General features: G+C 43.6%; 1 protein-coding gene, 1 long non-coding RNA gene and 1 pseudogene across 3 annotated transcripts; 2 read left to right on the top strand and 1 right to left on the bottom strand.

Moving 5' to 3' along the window:
* The first annotated feature begins 3,192 nt into the window (after positions 1–3,192).
* Positions 3,193–6,657, top strand: LOC130391388 (general transcription factor II-I repeat domain-containing protein 2-like; annotated as a pseudogene).
* Positions 6,658–8,846: 2,189 nt separating this feature from the next.
* LOC130391399 (uncharacterized) lies at positions 8,847–10,369 on the bottom strand. 2 transcript variants are annotated; one of them, XR_008896889.1, is made up of 3 exons: positions 9,938–10,369; positions 9,308–9,641; positions 8,847–9,008 (listed from the first exon to the last, which is right to left on the bottom strand). It is a non-coding gene; the product is annotated as an uncharacterized LOC130391399 (long non-coding RNA). The 2 variants fall into 2 exon arrangements; XR_008896890.1 differs by lacking the exon at positions 9,938–10,369 and having other exon boundaries at positions 9,308–9,379; positions 9,583–9,659.
* A 1,571-nt stretch (positions 10,370–11,940) lies between these two features.
* On the top strand, positions 11,941–21,048 carry LOC130391592 (uncharacterized). Its single transcript, XM_056601804.1, has 8 exons — positions 11,941–12,090; positions 12,538–12,653; positions 13,063–17,738; positions 17,824–18,763; positions 19,048–19,113; positions 19,218–19,722; positions 19,913–19,983; positions 20,090–21,048. Exons 1-3 carry the CDS (start codon positions 11,941–11,943, stop codon positions 13,922–13,924), a joined length of 1,128 nt encoding a protein of 375 aa, XP_056457779.1. The 3' UTR covers positions 13,925–17,738; positions 17,824–18,763; positions 19,048–19,113; positions 19,218–19,722; positions 19,913–19,983; positions 20,090–21,048.
* The last annotated feature ends 1,084 nt before the right edge of the window (positions 21,049–22,132 follow it).

Here is a 22,132-nt window from a genome sequence, read left to right as displayed (position 1 = left end):
GTCACGAGCTGCAACAATCATAGGAAGTGCCGGGTGGGGTGTAAGGTGGAGGAGGAACAGGGGTCAGATATGTCAGCTCTGGCAGCAGAGGTGGTCTTGGAACGGGGCATGTCGCGTTTTATTTTATTTTATTTTACCTTTGTGGTATAGAAGCCCACTAACGCATGTACGTTTTTCGGTTTAGTGCATGACTTTGGAACAGCGTGGTTTCAGGCGGCTGATGGTAAACCCACCCATATTGGGCTTTGGTTTTGGACATACTGGTTTCGATTTCCCTTCCCAAAAGATTGGCTTTAATTTGCTGATGGTTAAGGTTAGACGTTTCGACGTTGGTTGCACCAACGGCGTTCTTAGATTTGCTTATCCTTTAATGCGCATGGTTTTGACCATTGCGCAAGGGGGGAGGTATTGAGGAGAATTAAAAATAATAATAATAATAATAATAATAATAATAATTAGAAAACAAGGTTTTTCTTCACCATACTTGCAAACAATGATTGACATCCAGCTAAATGAGTGTGAAATACAGTGTTCAACAGATGGGTAGAAGCAGTCCCATCAAAAGACCAAAGTGCGACTACAGTAATCAAGTTTCTGACTGGAGAAGTCAAGGCAAGGTTTGGACTTCCGTCAGAAATAAGCTCAGACAAAACGTTTATTCAGAGAACACTCAAACAAGTGATTCAACATTTGCATGTCAAATAAAGACTAGATTACGCCCCAATCCTCAACCACAAGGTATGGTGGAAAGAGTGAATGGGACGCTCAAGACAAAAATTAACAACATTTGTGCAGGCACTAAATTGAATTGATGCACTACCACTGACACTAATGAGTTATCGCATGAAAACTAACAGAACGACGCATCTAACCCCGCATGAAATGCTTAAGGGTCGACCCATGCCTTCACTTAACATTCAAGGGTCCCAAAAGGGACTTCCATTAGAATAATTAGAAATAGGATTAAGGAAAATATGTTTGAACATCTAACTGTTGTACATAAGTTTGTAATTCCAGCAAGAGGAACACAAAGTTCCAGGGCCAGAGGAGGAGCCAGATGCAGACACGCCCGGAGCCGACCAACTACCCAAGGATGATGCAATCAGATTTCGGCAGGGTTTGAATCAGTCCTGTTTTGGTGGTCCACTATTAACAAAAATGTTGTTTGGATAAATAGTATATACTATAATCAGCAACGTTTTGTCAATTTTTCCACGGATAAGGTCAAGGGACTATATAGATATAGATATGCTATTGGCAGAGCAAGGAGGGGTGTGTGGGATGATAAAGACGACATGTTGTACTTTTATCCCCAATAACACAGCACCGGATGGGTCGGTGGCCAGGGTGCTGGCAGGGTTACAGTCCCTCAGATTAGATTTGGCAGAGAGAATTCCGGCATTAATGACCCCTTCACAGGATGGATGGAGAGCCCAATGAGCGATGGGCGCTACAGGTGCAGCAGGTGCCATCCAAGCTTACCTGGGGATCGAGAGTTTGGACGAGGGACCACCAGAGGGGCCCGACCTGATCCGGCTGGAGAACATGGAACAGACCCCTGCCCCACTGTCCAAGAGCCCCCCACGCAATGCAGCGCGCCAATACATGAAGATCACCTGACCCCCCCCCCCCCCCCCCCCCCCCCTCCCTTCCCCATCCCAGCCACTACAAGCAAACCCCACCACCACACCCCCCTCCCCCCCCCCCCGCCTGTGACGTACTAGTAACCTCTCCAGGTGGGCTGCCCCATTCCCGTCCCCGCCAACGGCACCACCCCCTCCCACCTGATGCACCCACGTCGCCCGGACCAGGGATCTGCGTTCCGGCACCAGGGGCTGCGGCCCGTTCCCTTAAGGCTTGAGGGCGCCCCTGGCTGTATTCGCTTCTGTACGCTTCACTGTGTTTAGCCGCTCCCATATCTATGCCCGCGTCTACGCAACCGACGCCGGGAACGCAAATGTTGTTGTTTATATCGCTGTCCCACTAGATGGAGCTCGGGGATACACACGGGCGAGATTCCAGGGGCCTTGATTGCCCGTTTATCAGATGAGGTCCTGAGCGCAGTTGAATAAAAGGGTCTAATGCTCAGGTGGCGCCTTGCGACCACCTGCCCGTGATGACGCTCAGGACTATTCCGTGGTTTCAGTTGTTCCCGTGCCCCGGGCCTACCCTGGATACCCCATGCGTGTGATTGCTTATTGTTACACGACCAGCTAACTCCTCCTCACATCCTTAGTGTGTGGTCATCTGGGGATGGGTTGAGGGGGATTGCCATTCGTTATCTACCTCATATCTTTCTATTATTATTACTATTATTTAGGGACACGTTTCATGGTTGCATTTCTTTCCTGTGATTGTTATTGTGTAGTGTCTGTGTGATTGTTGCATTTTTGTTATATTGTTATTGTTTACTGTTAGTCTTATTGCTGCTTTTTGCTTATACTGTTTTTGTTTGGAGTTTGTTTTATTGTTGCATTTCGTTATTATTATTATTATAATGGTTTGGTGTTGGTTTTGTTGTGTGGCCAGCTTTGTTGTTGGTTGTTGTTTTTTGGTATAGTTTGATATTTGTTTTAGTATTGTTGTATGCTTGTATTTTTTATTTTTTATTTTTTATTTTTTTTTCTCTTTTTTGTGTATTACCTGCTGCCACTTTACTTGGTATTGTCTGTTCGCGATGTAAGGCCGGGGTGGATGCCACCCCCTAGGTGGGGTGTGTATGGCATACCCATGTCTGAAGCAGGGGTAGCGTTTCTCCCACGTGGTTCCCCATACACCCGGTCCAGCGAGTTGTTTTAGTCCCATGCTCATGGTTGTTTGTTTTTATGATAATTTTGCCTTCTTTCTGTTATTTCTAAAAGTGTTATGATGGTAGTCCCGCGCTGAAGTCCTATCCCTCGTACCCCTAATGAGTAAAAGTCGTCTTGCGACGACTTGAGGGGGATATGTTGGGCAAAATAACCTGCTGAGCACATATAAATATAGCTAACTCCCACCCTAGCTTGAGGAGCACAACACATGGCAGTCACGTTACAATATAGTCAGCTTTTAACACATAACACAAACATGATAATATAGTCAGGTCAAGGCCAGAGCCAAGGCCCCATTTCCCAAGCAGGCAAATGGTAGACACTAACGGGAGAGCCACATTAATTCATCACACAAGAGATACTTCAATCACACAAGAGATACTTCGAGCACACAAGAGATACTTCGAGAACAAAGGAGACACTGAGGAGCTCTTCCCCGTTAGTAGGAACACAAGAAGATACACTTGCATACACCAGGGCCTGAGAGCCAAGGTCAAGCAAAAACACACAGAACCACACACACCTCATCAAGAGGAGGATACAGTATAAAACTGTATCACACAGGGACTCATGACCCTCATCTTCTTCTGAAGCAGACCTTCCACGGAGGCGAAGCTCCGGACGAACCATCAGCGCTGATTAGGGACTTAGACATATTCGATTTCTCACGCTTTATGACTCTGTATAACCGTTGCCACTTTACTTAATAAATCCAAGGTCCTCGTGCCGACAGACTTTATTACCTCTCCGTCTCATTTTATCTGATCCAGTAACTAGACAGACCGTTTTTCCCTTCAGTATCCACTGTCTACATAGCCCGTTGTGTCATGAAAAACGTAACACGTATATTGTCAATCACATTAGGATGAATTATGGATAACATTTTATCCTACTTATTTAATTTATTTGTAAATATTGCCAATTATTAACCATAGATTACGTGAAGACTTTTATTGAAATGTCTGTTATCTTCATAATTTGTAAGGAAATATATATATATTTTTTTAACGTCTGAAACGCAAGTGGGAAGCGCAAAGCGCAAGTAGCTTTGTGGGCGGTTCTACGGCGCTATCGCTATTTTACAGGCGGATAAATGACGTTTGCGCCGCGGCGCAAGTGTCAAAAGGGTTGGTCTGAAGCAGCCTAATTACCCGTAGGTGTGGTTTGGGCGTAACGTGCAACAAACCAATGAGAGTGCCAGCTCCCATCCCCTTTAAGAGCCATGAGCGCATTTGAATCGGACGAGTTGATATTTTGACAGCGTGTCTGCAGTCTCCGATGAGACAGATGCACATGAATTTCAAACTGCAAATGGCTTAGTTTATTGCCAAATAATATGGCCTAAATCACACATGGAATAAGGGGTTTTCTTCCACAACTTCAGAAATACTGAGTCCTCAAATACATTTTGGCAAAGAAAACGTATGATAGGCTATAACATATGATATGCGGTAACTGTGGTTCTATTTAATGATATACGCCAGGGGTGTCAAACTGTGGCCCGCGGGCCAAATATGGCCCGCAGTGTAATTATATTTGGCCCGCGAGGCAATACCCAATGACTACTAGAGCTGGCCCGCCGGTATTTTATTTTTATTTTTTTTCTCGCCCGCCGGTATTATACAGCGCATGTGCTGCTAATACTACAAATCCCAGAATTCTCTGCTCGTGCTTTGGCGCGAAACACCTACCTGGCGTGCCCTCTGTTGACAGTGACTGCTACTGGCACTGTGCTACTCATCCCAAAAATGGCGAAAAGAAAGGCAAAAAACAGGAGCTTTCTGGAGAAGTGGGAGACAGAATATCTGTTTACACACGTAAAAGACATACCTACATGTCTTGTATGTGGAGCCAACGTGGCTATAACCAAAGAGTACAACATTAGAAGACACTATGAAACGAAACACCACGACAAGTTCAAGGACATGGACATGACTCAAAGGCACCAGAAAGTAGAGGAGATGAAAAGAAGTTTGGTTTCACAACAGACTATGTTCAAAAAAGTGATAGCACAAAGTGAGGCTGCTGTAAAGGCGAGTTTTATTGTGGCAGCAGAGATCGCAAAATCAGGCCGGCCCTTCAATGAGGGTGAGTTCGTGAAAAAGTGCATGATGAAAGTTTGTGACATCGTGTGCCCAGAGAAAAGGCAAGCATTTTCAAATGTGAGCCTGAGCAGAAACACAGTAGCTGATCGCACATGTGATCTCGCCACCAATCTGTATGAACAGCTGATGGAAAAGGGAAAAGATTTCGTTGCATTCTCCCTGTGGATGAGAGCAGCGACACGTCTGACACTGCCCAGCTAGCAGTCTTCATCCGTGGAGTGGACTCAAATCTGTGTGTTACGGAGGAACTTTTGGGATTTAAAGCAATGCATGGCACAACCACGGGAAAGGACATATTTGAAGAGGTTTCCAAATGTGTCGCTGAAATGAAGCTGACTTGGGATAAACTCGCGGGATTAACGACAGACGGTGCGCCAGCGATGTGCGGTCAAAAGAGTGGACTGGTGGGCAGGGTACGGGAGAAGATGCGGGAGGAGAACTGTGTGGGTGAGCTTACTGTTTATCACTGCATTATACATCAAGAAGCACTGTGTTGCAAAGCCCTAAAGATGGAACATGTGACCACAATAACACGAGTAGTTAACTTTATAAGAGCCAAAGGTCTAAATCACCGCCAGTTCAAGTCTCTTTTGGAGGAGTGTGGCTCGGAACACGCAGACGTGCCTTATCACACAGAGGTGAGATGGTTAAGCCGAGGAAAAGTACTGAACAGATGTTTCGAGCTCCATGAGGAAATATGTCAGTTTCTTGAAAACAAAGGGAAAGACACAGCAGAGCTCCGGGAGCAACAGTTTCTGTGTGAGCTGACTTTTCTGTGTGACATCACGAGCCATCTCGATGCGCTGAACCGGCAGCTTCAGGGGCGGGAGCGTATCATCACAGACATGTACGCTGCAGTGAGGGCTTTTAAAACAAAATTGTGCCTGTGGGAGAATCAGATGCTGCAAGGAAACCTGGGCCATTTCCCCTGCTGCCAAACAATTACAACGCAGATCTCTACCGCCGTGTTCCCATGTGCACAGTTTGCTCAAAAGCTCGGCGCACTGCGCGCCGAGTTTACCCGTCGATTTGCCGACTTTGATGTCCAGAAATGTAGGTTTGAATTGCTCAGCAATCCATTTACAGTTGACGTGGAAAACGTCCCTACCAACCTCCAAATGGAGCTGATTGAACTCCAGTGTAGTGCCACGCTGAAGTCGAAATATGATGCTGTGGGTCCTGCACAGTTTCCACAATTCATCCCAGACACAATGCCTCAGCTCCGCATCCAAGCTGCTCAGATGCTCTCCATGTTCGGCAGCACTTATCTGTGTGAGCAACTGTTCTCCTCCATGAAGATGACCAAAACGTGTCACAGGAGTCGTCTGACAGACGAACACCTTTGCGCGATCTTGAGGATTTCCTCTTCTCAGAGCCTGAGCCCAGATATCGATGCACTTGCGTCTAAGAAGAGATGCCAGGTATCTGGTTTGAACACAGAGTAGATGTTCAGATCAGTGTGTACTGTGTAGCAAACTGAGCGACAATTAATTAAAGTTGTCTTTATGCACTTTTTTTTCTAGTCCAAGGTATGGGCTTGAGTCAATCGGTTTATTGTTATTTTATTTGAAATGTATTATTAGCCTGTGGAATATGACTGTTAAATGTACATTTAAATTAGGCTGCATATAAAGAAAGGCATACGATTTTTATGAACATTTTATTGAAGAAATTAATGCCATTGATGTGGTTTTTCATTTGAAATTCGATTTTGCATGTGTGCAATATTAAGCAATATTAAGTTATATCCATGTTCCATATTCCATATAGTTCCATATTGTTCAAACTTGTTTAGGTCAATTTTTTCAATAAATATCCATGTTGGCCCGCGACTTTGTCAAATTTTTTAATTTTGGCCCACTGTATATTTGAGTTTGACACCCCTGATATACGCAATACATTATAAACATTGTTTCTTATCAGTATTGTATGCTATCCTAATATGCATGTGTCCCCGCGGTAATAGACATTGCCATTGATTGTATTATGCGTTACGTGTTTAGTTTGCCCAAGTGAAGGAGTTCAAGTACCTCGGGGTCTTGTTCGTGAGTGAGGGAACTATGGAGCGTGAGATTGGCCGGAGAATCGGAGCAGCGGGGGCGGTATTGCGTTCGCTTTTGTCAGAGTGTGGGTGTCTCCCTGTGTTTCCCTCCTGTGTTGATTACTGTTCCCTCCCCTAATGTGTCTCAGCTGTTCCTCGTTGTGTTTGTTATTTAAGCCCTCGTCTTTCCTTTGTTCGGGGTGCTGTCATTGTGGTTGTTAGTTGTGGTTTGCTGTGGTTGTTTGTGGTGGCTAGTACTGCGTGTTCCGTGTTCCCTGTCGTCTCCCGAGTTCCCTGTAGTCTCCCGAGTTCTGAGTTGTCTCCCGAGTTCCGAGTTTCCTGTGCCTTAGCCTTTAGGTTTGAATAAAGTGCCGTTTCCTTAATACCGTCTGCGTTTGGGTCCTACCTGCCTGCCCGCACCCGCAGTTCCTTAACAGCTTTACCGCACCGTTGTTACGAAAAGAGAGCTGAGCCGCAAGGCAAAGCTCTCGATCTACCGGTCGATCTTCGTTCCTATCCTCACCTATGGTCATGAGGGTTGGGTGATGACCGAAAGGACGAGATCGCGGGTACTGAGTTTTCTCAGAAGGGTGGCTGGCGTCTCCCTTAGGTATAGGGTGAGAAGCTCAGCCATCCGTGAGGAACTCGGATTAGAGCCGCTGCTCCTTTACTTATAAAAAGGAGTCAGCTGAGGTGGTTCGGGCATCTGGTAACGATGCCCACTGGGCGCCTTCCTTGGGAGGTGTTTCAGGCACGTCCAGTGGGGAGGAGACCTCGGGGAAGACCCAGGACTAGGTGGAGAGATTATATCTCAACACTGGCCTGGGAACGCCTCGGGATCCCCCCCGTCAGAGCTGGTCAATGTGGCCCGGGAAAGGGAAGTCTGTGGCCCCCTGCTTGAGCTGCTCCCCCCGCGACCCGACCCCGGATAAGCGGACGAAGATGAGATGATGATGAGTGTTTAGTTTGCATGTGTTTAAAAAGAGCACACACGCGAGCCCGCATTCATTCATTCTTTTTAACACTCACTCGCGGTAAAACAATGTTTTTCACGGTCAAATAGGCCTACTCATCATGCGCATGATGAGTAGGCCCCCCACTGGCGCTCTGCGCCAGTTGTAAACTAGCAACGACACATGCGCCAGTGACTAAGTCACTTGCGCCGGATGCAAGATAGGGGCCCTAGGCAGTGGCGGAGCCAGGAAATTTCCATTGGGGTGGCCAGGATGGGGCCAGTGATAATTTTTGGGTGGCAAGCATGTGTCTCACCAGGAGATGCAGAGCTATTTAAGACACATACAGCAAACATCTCAACATTATTCGGAATTCAGATGAAGGTGCAATAGAAAAGTATTCAATATATTTAAATTGTTCTTATACCTAAAGGCAAAGTAACAAAGAAGCTAAAACTTAAAAAAGAATATACACTTATTCTGTATTCATACTTGTTTTTAAACTGTGTTGATTTACCGATTGCTATTTGTGTTTTTATTTGTATTGTACGACTGAGTCGAACAATGGTTGTACAGATATGCATTGACAGCAAGGTATTCTATTTTATAGTAGAGATGTCCTCAGTTTATGGCGACAAGCCAAGTCAATTCTCTCAGTGTATCATCAGGAATACAAAACAAGGATACAAAATTAGAAGTGCAATGTTTTTTTAATCAAGTCTGATCACAATATGGATTTATCTTTTAAATAACAAAAAGTATAAAATACGGAGCTAATGTATAGAAATATGAAAATAAATAAAATAACATCCTGAATACAATTTGCTGAATTCCAACAAATGTAAATATGACAAGCATTAACAGCCTGTTTAAATAAGCAGTGTAAATTTTTCTTCAATTCGATTCATAAACATCTATCAAACATATAATAACAAACATCATATTCACAATGGGTATTAGGCGGACTCTGCAAGATTAGATTCAAGTTTGAGCCACATTTACACATATCAGACAGAGAATCCAAACAGTGACATCTCATTAAAACTGAACACTTCAAAGACTGTCCTTAAAGATCTATCGGTTCTTGATTTGGAAATGTCTGTTTGAAAATGGAAAAAAAGGCATATTAAATTATTAAATTACAGCAGAGATTAATAACAATCAAGATAAACTCATACATTGGAGTATACTATCCCATGTTACATCTAATGGATTATCTGAACACTATAATCTGCTAAAAACGTTATAGATTTGAGGCCATTCATCCAACTCTACTCCAGTTGAGGACGGTGAGTGGTATGACTCATACCTGTTTATGAATTATCAGCCCACTGTATCAGATTGTGCAAAACTGAAGTGGAATTAAAGTGTCCAGTATGTGTGAAAGAGTGAGTATACCTGGAGGTACCTTGGGCCGCCACTCGTTGTTGGAGGCTCCTCTCTCTCGCTGTCTGAATCTTCTGTGGGAATCTAAATATATATATTAAAAACATTAATAGGTGTTTAAAGTATTTTCCACAAGGTGTAATGATCCACTATCCAAGTATTTCACAGATACAAAAGATTAAAATTCATTTTCTACAGCATTAAACATATACAATATAAACTTGTGGACAATATCGATGAAAAGTTAGCAGAAGAGTACAACATACAATGTAAGATTGACAATTTACCTGGGGATCCACTGGGGCCACTCCTCAGGGAGGACTCTTCTGTCCTGCTCTCGATCAATCTTTCAGAAACATCAAAAATAATTACATAAGGTGTACAGGTAATTTTCCTAAAGGTTTTATAATTCATGCTATATAGTGTTTAACAAACACACTATAAGCTAAAGTATAATATTAGTGAAAGTGTCTCTGGGTAGCAAATACAAATATGCCATACTTTAATGTACTGAAAAAACGAACTGATATGTTTTACAATGCACTTTCAACCTGACTGTGTATGAATAGACAAACTTTAAGCCAATTGTAAATAAGATAACCTCATACCAAGCTGTACTATATGCGAGTCTCTACTGTATACCTGGAGGTCCATTTAAGTTGCTGCTCTCTGGGGGCTCCTCATCCTCGCTCTCTGCCTGTTTTTTCTCCATCTCACCCTCATTCTTTGCCTTAGCTGACTTCTTTCCACTTGCCCTGAAGAAGGACGCTATGTCTGCCTTCTTCCTCTTCATTATTTTTCCCTCTTTAATGACACTTATCCAAAATGCAGCATAAATACTGTATATACCTGACACAATCATAACACGTTCTGGCAACAATAGCAGTTAACAGCAAATAACTAGATCGAAAGTCGATCCGAAGTTGCAAAAACAAATACGTGTAGAGACTAGAGAGATTATATTAAAACACTGTACACAATCTCGCAACGTAGTTATCAAATACAACATAGCATATAGCAATTTTAACAGTTTACTATGTTCTCCTCCGATCTACCTTGCTTCTAAACTTTGCAAAATAGATAATCATGGGTGTGATAGTCAGTTATTAGAAGACAAAAACAACATCCATTATGATATCATACCTTTCTGTTTTGGGTTTCTTCACTTTGCCGCAGGTGCCGGTGTGGCACCCGATTTGGTTCCCCATTGGAATTGCTGTTCCCCCTCGAAACGCCATGTTAAATGACTCCGCCCACAGGACCAAGCCAGAACAACTGGATCCACGGAAAGCCAAGTGGTACAAAATGATTGACGATTTGCGTGAGATGGAACGCGAAAACGCAATTTCCCTATTCTTTCGATATTCTGTTCTTTAATTCAGTGTTGTTAGTCATTATTTTTAATATCAATTAGTCAATTGCATTTGTAATATATCAGATCTGAGGATCTGTTGATTTGTTTATAATGTTGAATAAATAAATACCATGCTTTGTTGTTGAATGTGTTCGGTGAATATCATCGGATCATTGATTTGTGTGAAATCATGAATGAAGGCATTCTGTGGTGCTTAGTTTATTCTAATAAAATTAATTAATTAATCTTATAAATCATGCATTTCTTTGGAACTAATAAAGAAATGACTCTGAAATCTTGGTTGGACTCTGCTCTTGTCTGTTTTGTCTGATCGAGGCACTATAATAATATAATTGTAGTGCGTATATATATATACTGTGATTGTAGCCTAATTGAAGAGGGCGCATCTAACCAATTCTGACGGGTGCGAAGTGTATAAATTATGATGGCAAGGCTGTACAAGATCTGGGAAACTTGTTTTTTGCATGGATTTACAATGGACAAATGCATCTACATCGAGCTGCGTAACTACCTACGAGATGGCTCATATCCCACAGGTATTTCGAAGGAGGAGAAATACATAATTCGAAGGCGCTCCGCCCGTTTCATAATAGATGGTAAGCCATGGTAACGATATGCCTACCTCAAAAACAATTCCCTGATCTCCTGCTCTTATCAATAGCTTATCAGAAAAAAGGACGTGTTTCTTGTAGGCTACTGACAACAACCTTGTTTCAATAGGTGATACAATGTATTACATTTCGTCTAGAAATGAAATGGAGGTGCGGAAGAAAGTTGTGGTTGGCGCGGAGGAGGCCGATCAGATTTTCTTGGAGTTTCATGACAGTGCTCATGGAGGCCACTGTGGAACCCAAAAAACTAAAAATTCAGTCACCGCCAGGTTTTACTGGCCTGGAATGGGGGTTGACTTGGATAAATGGGTAAATGGAATTATTTGATTGGAGTGTATAATATATTGAGCGTATCCATAGATTGTCGTGTTTCCTGGACTGCATTTCCCATGTCTGCTTTTGAACCATCAGGTTTCACAGTGTGCTCAATGCCAATACAGCAGGCTCTCCATTAAAAAGGAGCCAGAATATATCCCAATACATGTATGTACTAAGCCTTTCATTTGACTGAATACTTGTAAACAACAACTATGCTTACTTTTTGACGACAATGATATACATTCTGTGATTTTCAGGTTGACCACCCACTGGAGTTAGTTGGGATGGACTTGGTGGGAAAACTAACTCCATCTGAGGATGGAAACATGTATATGTGTGTAATGGTCGACTACTACACCAAATGGGCAGAGGTCTATGCCATACCTAATAAGAGTGCTGAGGTGGTCACCCAGTGCATCATTAAGTTCTTTTACAGGTTTGGTGCACCACAACGCATCCTCACAGATCAGGGCAGTGAGTTTGTGAATGAGGTTAGTCATAGCTTGGTGAATAAACCAGCACTGCTCTTCATGGTCAGGATGCTCTCTGTACCATATGCAATACAAAACACATCTGTTGCTAAATTGTACTCTTCATGTTTTTGAAACAGCTCAACTCCAACATTTGCACGTTATTAAATGTGAAGAGGAGTCTTTGTGCTCCATATCACCCACAGACGAATGGTCTTGTGGAAAACCTGAATGGGACAATTCAGAGGTGAACCTGTAATTAGAAAATGATTCAAAATGGATTGTAGAAGAGCTATTAGTAGTATTAGTAGCAAGATGGCCGCCGTGCAGTCACACAGGTTGGCAGGCTCTGTGTGTATGCCAAAAACAACAACTAAAAACCTCAAAAGATATCGGCTTCTTCCATCTACATGTCTCTTTATTGCTTTAGTATGTTCTTATCTACTCTTGTGCTTAACATTCACACAGCAAATTGATAAAAACAGCGAACAAGTCCTCTACCAAGCAAAGAAGAGTCAACACCTGCTCTACACAAAACTACTGGACAATGGACATGCAAGGCTACCCTCAGGTAAAGATGAACAGTCAGACCAACTTAAACCTTTCCTGGGAATTGCACATGTTCTGATGATACTGCTTCTGGCTGGTGATATTGAAATGAATCCTGGACCTTTAATGAACTCTTACTACCTGGATGCTAAACCACCACAGTTAACAGGGCCACTGCTAAGTGGGCCACAACTACAGCTAATTGGGATTCAATCATGGCTAACAGGCCTTCATTTAACTGGGCAACAACCACACCTAGCAGGGTTACAATTACAGCTAGCCAGTCTTCATTCTCAGTTAACTGGGCTACAAGCACTACCAGCCAGGCTACAACCACAGCTAGCCAGGCTACATCCTCAGCTAGCTGGGCTACATCCACTGCCAGCCAGGCTACAATCACAGCTAACCAGGCTACATCCTCACCTAACTGGGCTACATCAAAAGCCAGCCGGGCTTCAACCACAGCCAACCGGGCTTCAACCACGGCCGGCCAGGCTTCAACCACAGCCAGCCGGGCTTCAACCACAGCCAGCCGGGCTTCAACCACAGCCAGCCGGGCTTCAACCACAGCCAGCCGGGCTTCAACCACAGCCAGCCGGGCTTCAACCACAGCCAGCCGGGCTACAACCACAGCCAGCCGGGCTTCAACCACAGCCAGCCGGGCTTCAACCACAGCCAGCCGGGCTACAACCACAGCCAGCCGGGCTACAACCACAGCCAACCGGGCTACAACCCCGGCAAACCGGGCTTCAACCACAGCCAGCCAGGCTACAACCACAGCCAGCCGGGCTACAACCACAGCCAACCGGGCTTCAACCACAGCCAGCCGGGCTTCAACCAAAGCCAGCCGGGCTACAACCACAGCCAACCAGGCTTCAACCACAGCCAGCCGGGCTACAACCACAGCCAACCGGGCTTCAACCACAGCCAACCGGACTTCAACCACAGTCAACCGGGCTACAACCACAGCCAGCTGGGCTACAACCACAGCCAGCCGGGCTACAACCACGGCCAGCCGGGCTACAACCACGGCCAGCCGGGCTACAACCACGGCCAGCCGGGCCACAACCACGGCCAGCCGGGCTACAACCACGGCCAGCCGGGCTACAACCACGGCCAGCCGGGCTACAACCACAGAGAGCCGGGCTTCAACCACAGCCAGCCGGGCAACAACCACAGCCAGCCGGGCTTCAACCACAGGCAGCCGGGCTACAACCACGGCCAACCGGACTTCAACCACAGCCAGCCGGGCTACAACCACGGCCAGCCGGGCAACAACCACAGCAAAAGGTCTACACAGTGGTGACTCAGTCTGCCGTGCAGTCTGATACGCATGTTGACCGACAGCTTCCTGGTATCGAAGGTAACAATCCAATAGCAAAGTGTAACATTAACTCAAATAAAAAGCTACGTGTGGCCAGAGGGCTAAGGGATGTAAATGGGAAATAAATCATTAATCAGGCAATCACAAAACACAGGAAGTGGAAAGTCTTTCAAACTGTCAACCACTCCAGAATAATATGGGATCCCAAAGTTAAACCTAAGGGTTTATTTGGTGGTCATCTTAACATAAGAAGTATTGTATCGAAAAGTGACCAAATCCAGCATCTACTAATGGAATCAAATTTAGATTTCCTCTGTCTATCTGAAACCTGGCTACATGAAAACTCACCAACTGCAGCACTAAACATACCAGGCTATCAAATGTATAGAAGAGATAGGGTGAAATCAAAGGGAGGCGGGGTTATGGTCTATCTGAAGGATTGTATCCAATGTAATGAATTACTGCTGTCAAACTGTGATTTGGAATGTATTGGCTTGAATATCACTCTATCACCACAAATGTCTTTTATTCTTATTGTAATGTATCGCCCACCCTCCTCAAATAATGATTTTTATGAAAAATTCCAAAACATGCTCAAGGAATGTCATTTTAAGAAAGAGGTGATAATAATGGGAGATTTTAATGTAAATTGGGAAGATAGATCAATTAGAAAGAACCTCAAACAAATAACCGATGGGCTAGATCTCTCACAGCTGATTAAAGGTCCAACAAGAATAACCCAATCCACCAGAACTCAGATTGATTTAGTGTTCAGTAACAGACCGGAGAGAACCTCAAAAACGTACAACATGATAACTGGGCTATCTGACCACAATCTAACTCTTGTGGTCAGAAAGTTAACAAAAAAGAGATTTTGCTCCTCTACTAAGGAACATGAAAGCATTAGAATCCCCAAGAACAAGAGTCTTTTAAAAACACTATTCATAGTTTTAACTGGAATGATCTGTTATTTGGAAAAAACCTGAGTGAGGGCAGTCAAATATTCTCAAGTAAAATTCAGAGTATAATTGCAGAATTTTCCCGTAGCATTAGGAGTAGGAATAAAAAGAACAGTCTTCCCTGGATAAATGCAGACATTTTTAAACTAATGAAAGAACGTGATCTTGCATTAAAAAAGGCCATTAGAACAAAATTTTATCATGACAAATATCACTTTGCCATGTTAAGAAATAAAGTGATAACAGGTCTGAGGAAAGCTAGGGCCGATTTCTTTATTGCTATAATTAGTGAGGCACGGGATAATCCGAAAGTAATATGGACTCAGTTAAAAAAACTCATGGGACAACATCATAGCGCAGGAAGGTCAATTGAACTTGACTTGAATGGAAAGCTGACCAAGGACCCATCTGAAGTAGCAGTAGCTCTTAATCGATACTTTGTTGATTCTGTAGCAACTATTGCAAAGGGCTTCTTGACTGATCATGTTAATGTGTCTTCAGTAAACACAATGGAGCCAGCCTTCAGTATAAACACTGTCTCAGAAATAAAAATCACAGGTATTATTAGATCTCTCAAACCCTCAAAAGCTAAAGATTCATTTGGTATGGACTCAACGATGCTTAAAGATATCGGTTCATCATTAGCCAATCCCATCACTAAAATTGTTAATCTTTCAATATCCCAAGGGCAGTTTCCAAGTATTTGGAAATCTGCAATTGTCACGCCAATTTTCAAATCTGGTGATCATCATTCCGCCTGTAACTATAGGCCGATCAGCATCCTCCCTATAATGTCTAAAGTAGCAGAAAAGTGTGTAGCTGAGCAAATCATACACCACCTGAACAACAGCTCATTCCCCCTTCATCCAATGCAAATTGGCTTCAGATCCAACCACTCAACCGAGACGGCTAATTGTTTTTTCATTGAGAAAATTAAATCACTGTTGGATAAGCGTGGCGTTGTCGGTGCTGTCTTTCTTGATCTCCGCAAAGCATTTGACACTGTGAATCACAAGGTTCTATTATCCAAGTTATCCAATTTTAATTTTTCTGTTGAGGCACGTCAATGGGTTGAATCATACCTTTTTAACCGAACTCAAACTGTTCGAATAAATAACCAGCAATCTGACACCCTCTCCTTGTCCACTGGTGTCCCACAGGGATCCATACTGGGTCCACTTTTATTTTGTTTGTATATCAACGACTTGCCGTCTGTGTGTCCAGAGGCCCACATTCAAATGTATGCTGATGATACTGTGCTGTATGTGCATGGATTGACAAAAACCGAAGTTGCTGCCAAACTCACAAAGGCCATGCTGAAAATTACAGCATGGCTCAATCAGTGCTGTCTCCAACTAAATGTGTCTAAGACTGTTGGTATGTTCTTCTCCAAAACAAATGACTGTAGTGAAAACCCAGATGTTCTTGTGTCAGGAGAAAAATTAGAAATTGTTAAGGAATTTAAATACCTTGGCATTATTCTGGACTCCAACTTTAATTTCAGGGCACATGTAAAAACTGTCTGCAAAAGGATCAAATTCAATCTTGCCAATTTCAAATTTATACGAAACTCTGTCCACCCAGGCAGCCATGATGTACATGCATTCAATGATATTCTCTCACATGAGCTACTGTCTGACGAGCTGGTCTCAGGCTAATCACACAACACTAAAACCACTACAGTCTTTGTATAAACAAACACTGAAAGTTCTGGACAAAAAACCAAGGCAATTCCATCACTGTGCAATTTTAAGAAAACACAATCTAGTGAGCTGGGAAAACATGATTAAGCACAAAAATGCATGTCTCTTTTACAAAATCATACATGGCATGGCCCCTCCTCCACTTAGAGAATTTGTAACTATTAGAACAAACCAACATCGGATCACAAGAGGAGTCATGAGAGGGGACTGCATTATTCCATTTAGGAAAAGTACCTTTAGTCAGTCAGCCTTCTCTGTTGCAGCCTCACGTGAATGGAATAACATCCCAACATGTATCAGAGACCTAAACACATATCGGTCATTTAGTTCTAATCTGAAACAGTGGCTGATTGATAATATGATCTGCCAGCACTAAACTTGACCCGCCTGCTCTTGCCTCCTTGTGTCAGCGTGTCTGTGAATTTGTCCTGCAACTTACTTTGCATGCTTGCTTGTTTGTATGCTTTTTGTAGCTCGTTCTATGTCTCTCCTGTGCTGCTTCATGTACTATTGTCATGTCGACTTTTTGTTAGTTTGTTGTGCATGTACTGTCTGCTTTGGTGGGCTACTGCCTCGATGTCTAACACATATAGATGTCCTCTATAAGTCCTAGTCTACCTTTTCAATTTGTGTTTGTTTGATGCTGACTCTTGTTTGTCCTGCATGCTTCATGTATTTTAATGCTTGAACTACTGAATACTTGTATGTGGTTATAATTAATGTTTTATCTGTTGCTTTTCTATGTTCTTTTTTAAACTCTTTCTGTTATTTGCTTATTTGCTTTTTAGGGAGCCTATTGTTACATCTGGCCAAGGACTGCAGATGGAAACTAACCTTCTGGCTAAATCTGGCATATTTACAGAAATGTCTATTAATATGCACTGTCCCTGTCAAAAATAAACAAACCTACCTATTGGTGACATTTTAAAAATCATAATGACTGACAATTATTTCCTTGTGCCTATACAGAGCATTGTGTAAACTTGTGAAGGACAAGCACATGGGACCACTACTTAGATGCCGTAATGTTTGGCTTGCGAACAAAGGCGCACCTCACCACCGGGTTCTCCCCTTTTTTTCCTCATGTTTGGCATGGAGGCACGTTACCCATGCGAAGTGGCAGAGGATTTCACGGTATGGCATGATGGGTCTCACTTATGTCAGGTAATTTGACCAATCCAATTCCATTCTTAATCTTTGTTTATTTTTCTATTGGAAGGTGGACAGCTCAGTGGAGGACGTTGTGGCCAATTCAGTGGTGTCTTCAGGCATTGCCCTGAAAGAGAGAATGGATGCCTTGGTTCAGCTCAACATTCTGAAAAAACAGGGCAAAAGTCAGAAAATAAGAGGCAGGTCTGCCTTTTCTGTTGGCCAGAGGGTTCTGCGGAAGAACATCCGCATGTAGCAGAGGAAAGGGGGGAAATTGGAGCGCACCTGGCTGGGACCATATATAATAACAAAATTGGAGAACAAGAGTGCAGACTTGCAGGACGACATGGGAAGGCAACATCCCAAAATCAATACAGACCACCTCAAACCCTTCACAGATCCCACCCCTCGAATCCCTCACAGAATACAACCAACTCCGCATGATGAAAAAAACACTCATTGACACTATCCCCTCACCACATTCACCAGCCCCTCTTGACCTCTCCTATCACCCCACTGCCTGCCAATCACCACCTACTCCAACCTCTCTCCAATTAGCTTCACCCACACAGTCTCTGGCCACCAGCAGCACACAAGACCTGGTAATCCAAGAGGATGACGTTGTGCGCAGCCGTAAGTGATACATACCCGACAATGGCCTTTATTAAAAAACGCTGTTTGTTAAGGTTCCTTTGTGTTACAGGCATCATGGACGCATGGAAGGGCAATAAAAGCCATGTCATTCTCTCCAGAGTGGGGGCCTACAAGGTCTTTTATCAAGACGTTTTCCAGATGGGCCCTGGACAAGAGTTGGAGAGTGAGGTGCATATTCTTTGATTTTCAAAGGCATTATGGCTTCACCTACAAAGTATTAATCCTTTTTAATGTTGATGTAGGTAATAAATGCATATCTCAATATAATGGTGAAGCAGCATGGGGCATCAAAGGCCTACCACGTGGACACATTTGCCATGACTGCCATGTGGCAGAAAAGAAATCAAAAACTGAAGGTGTGCTGAAACAAGTTGGTGGTGGTGGTTTATTGTTTATTGTTTATTGAATGGATCCCCATTAGCTGATGCCGAGGCGGCAGCCAGTCTTCCTGGGGTCCGGTGGTGGTGCTGGTCACGGATAGGATTGAAAGCAGAGGGTTTATTTGTTCACAGTGCTGCAAGTGCAAGCCACCAGTTATCCCATGGTTGATGTTGAGGGTTATTTGGGTGAAAAGGTGAGCTTAACGACAGATATGCTATATTTAGCCTATTTAATTCATTATTTGTGATGTGTTTCTCAGCTGGATGCCTCGGCCTATAAATGCCTTCTAGGCATTGTGAACGACTGCCAGCATTGGTTTCTTGTTGTAAGTATGTGACGAAGAAAGGAGTCCCCAGGAATTGTCCCTAGATCAAAAATTGAATAAGCCTTCAGACTTTTATAATTCCAAATTTTTATTTTTTTTCCAAGGCCATGTATCCATCAGAGAAAAGATGCATTCTTGCTGACTCTCTAGGAGAGTCGCCAGCAAAAAAAAAAAATGTTTGGAGACAACAAGGTAAACTAGCCTATATTTTATATTTTCCCACACCAGTGACATTTGGTCACATTGTTCATCTGTAACTGAATTGTATACTAGTAACAACTTAACTAACTTTTCTTTAGAGCACTGATGAGAAAACTAGGTGTCAATGTGTCAGATTGGAAATGTGACACTGTGGCTCATCCACTCCAAGAGGACACCACATCTTGTGGAGTGTTTGCTTTAAAAGTAGGCCGAGGCTATGTGACATGGCAAAAATTACATATCGATATGCTATCTATCACGTATTGGGGGAGCTGTGAATTATGGGCTCAATCTCACACTTTCAGTTTGCTGAACACCTCCTGGAAGGGTCAGGCTCTCTACAATTCCCAACATCCAACATAGATGACCTGAGGAGGGAAATCGCCACCACCATCCTGACTGGATCTGGTAAGTACTTCAAATCTTTAAATCCTCATAAGAGGATTGAACCCGTCTCATCAGCGTGTTGGTCGCGAGTGCTACCGTTACACCAAGTGGCTGGATTAGGGATAATATAACCTAACCCTATTATTGTAGACTTTGCATCCCTTCCCGTGTCTGTCCAATTATTTAAAAAAAAAATTATCTTAATTCGTAGATGACTTGAGTGACTTGTGTCATTTCTGTGGGGAGGAAGACACCTTTGATAATACGGAAAACGTTACTTGGGTAAGTAGCATTATAGGCCTACTGTAATATTGGCGCACAGCCCCTATGAACCTGCACATATTTATATAAGTCAGCCTAATGCTGCCTTCTTTTTTTTTTTTTTCAGATTGCGTGTGATGCCTGTTCGAGGTGGTTTCACACAGGCTGTGTCGGAAATCCAGCCATGGAGGGCAATTATGCATGCTATGCATGCCTACATGCCTGCATCCATTAAATAGCCTACGAGGGCTGGGCAAGTTGGCGCCCAATTATGCGTTGACGCAATCTTGTTTTTGTTTTACAAATGGACGCACTAAGGCGTGTTATTATTTTTTTAAGGCCTACTTTGATTTGGAAAAGGTTTTGCCCACAGAATGTCAACATTCTTTTTTGTTTTGGACAGCCTGTTTACAATTCCCAAATCTGAGGCGCTACTTATTTGGATTGAACTACACTTGTAGTTACTGTTGGTTTGCAGTTGCAGTAAGTGACAATGCCTGTTTACAATTCCCAAATCTGTGGTGTTCCGTAAATATCCTATTCAAACCACACTGGGTGAGTCAATGAAACTCCCTCAAGATCACTTGGTCAAGGTATTGCCAAGTATTGGTATAAATTATAATGTCATTCAATTTGATATCTCATTCAACTTAAATTGGAGCGGATAAAAGTGTGATTAATCGTGAGTTGTCTCACCAAACGATGCGATTAAAACTTGTAATCTTTGTCCAGCCATAATAAATACATTATTGATGGAGATGGTTTCCCCTATTTTTGTCCTTGAATCGTATTCCTTTGCAAAGATTGACAATGAATGGTCTTACAAACACCTTCATGAATAATGCCTGTGTGTTATAGTTGTGTTGTGACGCTAAAATCAACGTAGCAGACTAGTAGACTACTGCCGCACAGCCTGGTGTGAGGTTTGTCCCATTTCGCTTTCCGTACATCCAGCTGTTTTCGACTTGCTTTTCTTCCTCAATTACGTACGGTAACATAGCAACTACGCACGGCTCATCGGTAAATCAGCGTAAGGGGGAACAGGAACTGGGGGGGAACCAAATCGGGTGCCACACCGGTCGAAGCGTCAGGTGGTAACAGGCATTCAGGGCATGCTTGAGCCGTTTAATTCAAATACAGGACGTGTGCGCGCGGCTAAAGGGTCCGGCAGTGTACTAGCGGTGCAAGAAAGGTTCCGCATTTTTCCACAGCCGTCAAAACTTTTGACCGCTGCGATCCGGTGCTTGGGGTGGCCGAGATTCTACGGGGGGTGGCCATGGCCCTCCGCCACTGGCCCTAGGTGTGTAGGGGTGGTCCTTTTTAAGTTGCAGGTCTGTGTGATCCGCAGGGAAATCAACAGGTCTTTGCCTATGAAGTTGATGGGGCATAGGGGGTGTATAGAAATGTATGAGATCCCTCTGATCCAGTATGAATGTTAAAGTCAAGAGGGGTTTTGAACGGCTGTTCAATGGGTTAACCTATTGTTTCAAGGCAAACTTGGGCTCGCCTGGTGGGGGCAGACAATTAAGGGGATTCTTGAGCTGGATGGGGGGAAAACAGTAGTAGTTGGCTTCTTGGAAAGCAGGGGGTCGTCCAGTTTGGGACTGATATTAGTTATATTCTTGTGGTACAGGTGGAGATGCTGAGATGGAATTGGGAATACTCTCGTGTTAACGAGTAGGGGGCACTACCAAGAACTACAAATATGGCGGCGGGGCAAACTACATACGTATCAGCCGATACGTATGTAGTTTGGCTGAAATCTGTGCTACCTTATGGCATAAGGCTACCACTTAACCGCAATTTGCGCTCTCAGTACACTCTTTCTCCGCGCTGTGTGTACATTTATATATACACAGATAGCCCTATGAGATCCTCAGATGAAAAGGGGAACTACAAACAGAAGTTACCATTGGTAAAAACAGCCACAGAGAGAGAGAGGTGTCGTGGGAGGGGTGGGGGTGGGGTTTACAAGGAGGGTTTGGCGGGAGGGAGAGTGGTGGTCGGGGGTTCACTAAGATAGATGAAGAGGAGAGGAGGAGGAGGAGATCCACGAAGGGGGATCGGAGGGAGGGGAGAGGGGGGCGTTGGATTCACTACCAATAACTACAAATATGGCTGCGGGGAAAGCTACATACACTGCAAAAATTAAAATCTAACTAAGGTTAGA

Source organism: Gadus chalcogrammus, chromosome 11 (assembly GCF_026213295.1).
Source record: "Gadus chalcogrammus isolate NIFS_2021 chromosome 11, NIFS_Gcha_1.0, whole genome shotgun sequence".
In the NCBI taxonomy this organism is placed as follows: Eukaryota; Metazoa; Chordata; class Actinopteri; order Gadiformes; family Gadidae; genus Gadus; species Gadus chalcogrammus.
This window is presented reverse-complemented; position numbering and strand designations above follow the sequence as displayed.